The 3,354-nt window shown below is 37.0% G+C and overlaps 1 protein-coding gene across 1 annotated transcript; it reads right to left on the bottom strand.

The window, feature by feature from the left end:
* Positions 1–1,745: 1,745 nt before the first annotated feature.
* LOC105814334 (olfactory receptor 4K5) lies at positions 1,746–2,811 on the bottom strand. Its single transcript, XM_012649262.1, has one exon. It carries the CDS (start codon positions 2,790–2,792, stop codon positions 1,821–1,823), a length of 972 nt encoding a protein of 323 aa, XP_012504716.1. The 5' UTR covers positions 2,793–2,811; the 3' UTR covers positions 1,746–1,820.
* Between the last annotated feature and the right edge of the window lie 543 nt (positions 2,812–3,354).

Below are 3,354 nucleotides of genomic sequence, written 5' to 3'. Positions count from 1 at the left end.
TATTAAAGAGGGCTAAAAAATATAGGGAGACATGTGTCTTTTATAAAATTAAAGAGACTCGCAAAGTAATAAATGCCATATATGACAAACCCACAGAAACATCATAATGAATGGTAAAAAGTTGAATGCATTTCCCCTAGGAACTGGAATAAGACAAGTGTGCCTGGTGTCACCACTTCTATTCAACATAGTACTGGGAGTCCTAGCTAGAGTAATCAGGCAAGAGATAAAAATAAAGGGCATCCAAATTGGAAAAGAGGAAGTCAAACTATCCCTGTTTGCCAATGATATGATCCTATATCTTTCAATGAATCCCACCTCCCTAAACCTTTGGTACTCTAGGCCGATTAGGAGAAAATCATACAGTACATACTCCTTTAAGAATAACAATTGTAATTCCAGGCCTCATTCCATGAACAGAATATGAGGTACCCTATGTGACACAAAGAGAACATTGGTAAGATCTCTTTTCCCTGCCCATTTTAGATCCAATTTGTGAACTCTCCTCTCTGACTATTGATGGAATTCCAAAGTTAGAAATAAATGAACACACACATATTCCTGGGAGAGTTAATCTAGAAATTTAAGTTTATACTAAGGTGTAAATTACTGTTATGCTACCCTTACTCAAAACTACATGTTGAGAATAGAAAAGGGCAAAAAGTGTCAGACTTTAGAAGTAGGATGCTATGGAGAGAGCAAAAAGTAGGTCGGGTGGGAGAAGAGGAAATATCCAAGATTTCTTCAATATTGTATTGAATGATGGTTCTGTCAGGGGTAGATTCCACCATTAGCTGGAGTTGGGAGGATTAGAGGGAAAACAGCAAAATGCAAAAGTAGTGTTTTCGTTTTTGGCATAAAGGAGAGACTAATTTTTACAGTAGTCTATTTGACTTTCATAAATTGAGGGATTAGGGGGAGTAAACATTAAAAACTCTAATCAACTTTAATAAATCCCCTAATAGTCCCAAAGACCAGGCTAGAGATCCAGCTGTGGGGTCCAGGTCACCAACTGAATGTATGTTTAACATTGATTCTTTTTCACTAAGTATTTCATATTTGGTCCAAATGCAAAGAGTGCTTCAAAGCTATTCATATCACAGACTAGGGTCTTGGTGTTGAAATGGTTCAGCTTTCTAGATTCTCCTCTCTTTTCTACAACTCATAATTTTAAAAGAAACCAGAATTAATCTAACCAATCAGAAAGTCATTAAATGAAAGATTTGGAATGGAAGTTCGTGATTAGGTGTCATACTATATTTTAAAGCACTGTTAACTATTGGGAAACCATATGGGATAGGCATAATTGATGTTGGGAGAGAAATCTCATAACCTGAGAATCTCCACTTAAGCCTATGTACTTATCTTAAATCAGTAGATTGGCTACCACCTGAAGTTGAGAAAATTTAGTTTCAAATTCTTAAATACTAGTCATCTATATTGATCTTTTAGGCATGCTAATAGAGAAACTAAGACCAGAAAAACATCTAAATTGATGCCCACCAAAGAATTGAGTTCTCATTGCTTTCTTTCATCATATTCATGTTTACTTGTAACCACAGCAGTGAATGCATACATACTTTCCATGTAGTACCCATATTTTATTTCTAAAACCAGTAATCATATACACAGTGATTTTTTAAATATATTTTGATATTTATCTTTTGCTTAAGTGATATCTGGGAAAAGTCTTGCTACTATTCATTAAATACTCTCTATATCATGTTCTTCATTGCTTTCCGCACAGTTGAGATACACCACCAGAGTACATTGAAAATATAGACAGTGTATTGATTTGAGAAATTTCAAGGAATTTTATCTTAATAAAGGGAATTCCTTGCCACTAGTGGAATGTCAGAAATTTTCTTTGACCTCAGATAATAGGTCACAATTTTCTTCATGGCTGCCTTCATATCCCTGTTCCTTAGTGCATAAATAATGGGATTTAGGATGGGGGTGAAAATGGTGTAAAATATGGCAAGAACTTTATCCACAGGGTAGGTGGTAAAGGGCCACACATAGATGAAGATACAAGGTCCAAAGAATAATATTACTACCATGATATGGGCAGCCAGCGTAGAAAATGCCTTGGACATTGCAACTGAAGATTTGAACCAGACTGTGGCAAGAATAATGATGTAAGAGCTGACCAAGACAGAGAAAGTGCTTAGGGAAAGAATTCCACTATTGACGACAATTAGTATTTCAATGATGTAAGAGTCCAGGCAGGCAAGTTTGGTCACTCGAGGAAGGTCACAGAAAAAGCTATCTACTACATTAGGTCCACAAAAAGGCAGGTTCACAGTAAATGATAACTGGCTTAATGTGTGCACCAAGCCCACAGCCCAGGAGATTATGACCAAGACAGTGCAGGTCCTTCGGCTCATGATCTTCATGTAGTGCAGGGGCTTGCATATGGCTACATATCTGTCATAGGCCATGGAGACAAGTAGCACCATCTCTCCTCCAGTGAAAAGGTGAATGAAGAAAATTTGAGCTATGCAGCCAGTGAAGGATATGGTCTTGGGTTCACTCAGAAAATCTGCAATCATCTTAGGGGTAGCAAAAGAAGCCTGACAGATGTCAACAAAGGAAAGGTTTCCCAGGAGAAAGTACATGGAGGAGTGCAGGCAGGTATCAGAAATCACTGTGATGATAATGAGAAGATTTCCCAGGATAATAACCACATACAACACAGAGAAGAAAACAAAAAAGAAAAGCTGGAGTTTCTGAGAACTGGAGAGTCCCAGCAATATAAACTCTGACACCGCTGAAGAATTGACCTTATCCATGGGTTCAGGCTGCAAAATTGTTCTGAAACAACCCTAAAGGAGAAGAATTAGGAAGGGATCAGAATTATGAACTAAGAAGCCTCTTAACATGAAGGATTCTGAGATCTCAGAAAATAAAGTGTATTTGCTGTATACAAAAAATTCAAAGAGACCATGATAATATATCTGGGTAGGTGGATAGTAGAAAGCAGCTTATGAGAATGTCTAAAATAATGCTTAATAATTTGATTAGTACCATTAGAACCCCTTAAGTTTTTGGGTAGTCTCTATCTGTTACACAGTAGTAAATGAGCTCACCCATGAGCTGACTCATGATAACAAGACTTGAGGAGTGATGGAAAGCCCAGCTCCACAGGCTTTGTAGGTTGCCAAAACCAATTTACATTGGTTGGTCTCCTGGTCATTGTCTATCATTAATTACAATAAATCTTTAAGTGCAACATCCTCCTTAACTCTCTAAGAGATATTCATCACTTGACGTTTACTGTGTGATGTAGAGTCACACTGATTGTTCAATTTTAGGCTAAATATTTTTTTCTGAGTTTTAATTTCACATCTTAAA

The sequence above is a fragment of the Propithecus coquereli genome, unplaced genomic scaffold (genome assembly GCF_000956105.1).
Source record: "Propithecus coquereli isolate 6110/MARCELLA unplaced genomic scaffold, Pcoq_1.0 Scaffold3, whole genome shotgun sequence".
Taxonomy (NCBI): Eukaryota; Metazoa; Chordata; class Mammalia; order Primates; family Indriidae; genus Propithecus; species Propithecus coquereli.
The sequence above is the reverse complement of the archived record's forward strand: the minus strand, read 5'-3'. Positions and strand labels throughout refer to the sequence as shown.

Coding starts and splice junctions, on each gene's coding strand:
- LOC105814334 (XM_012649262.1), bottom strand. CDS start 2,792: ATGGATAAGGTCAATTCTTCAGCGGTGTCAGAGTTTATATTGCTGGGA.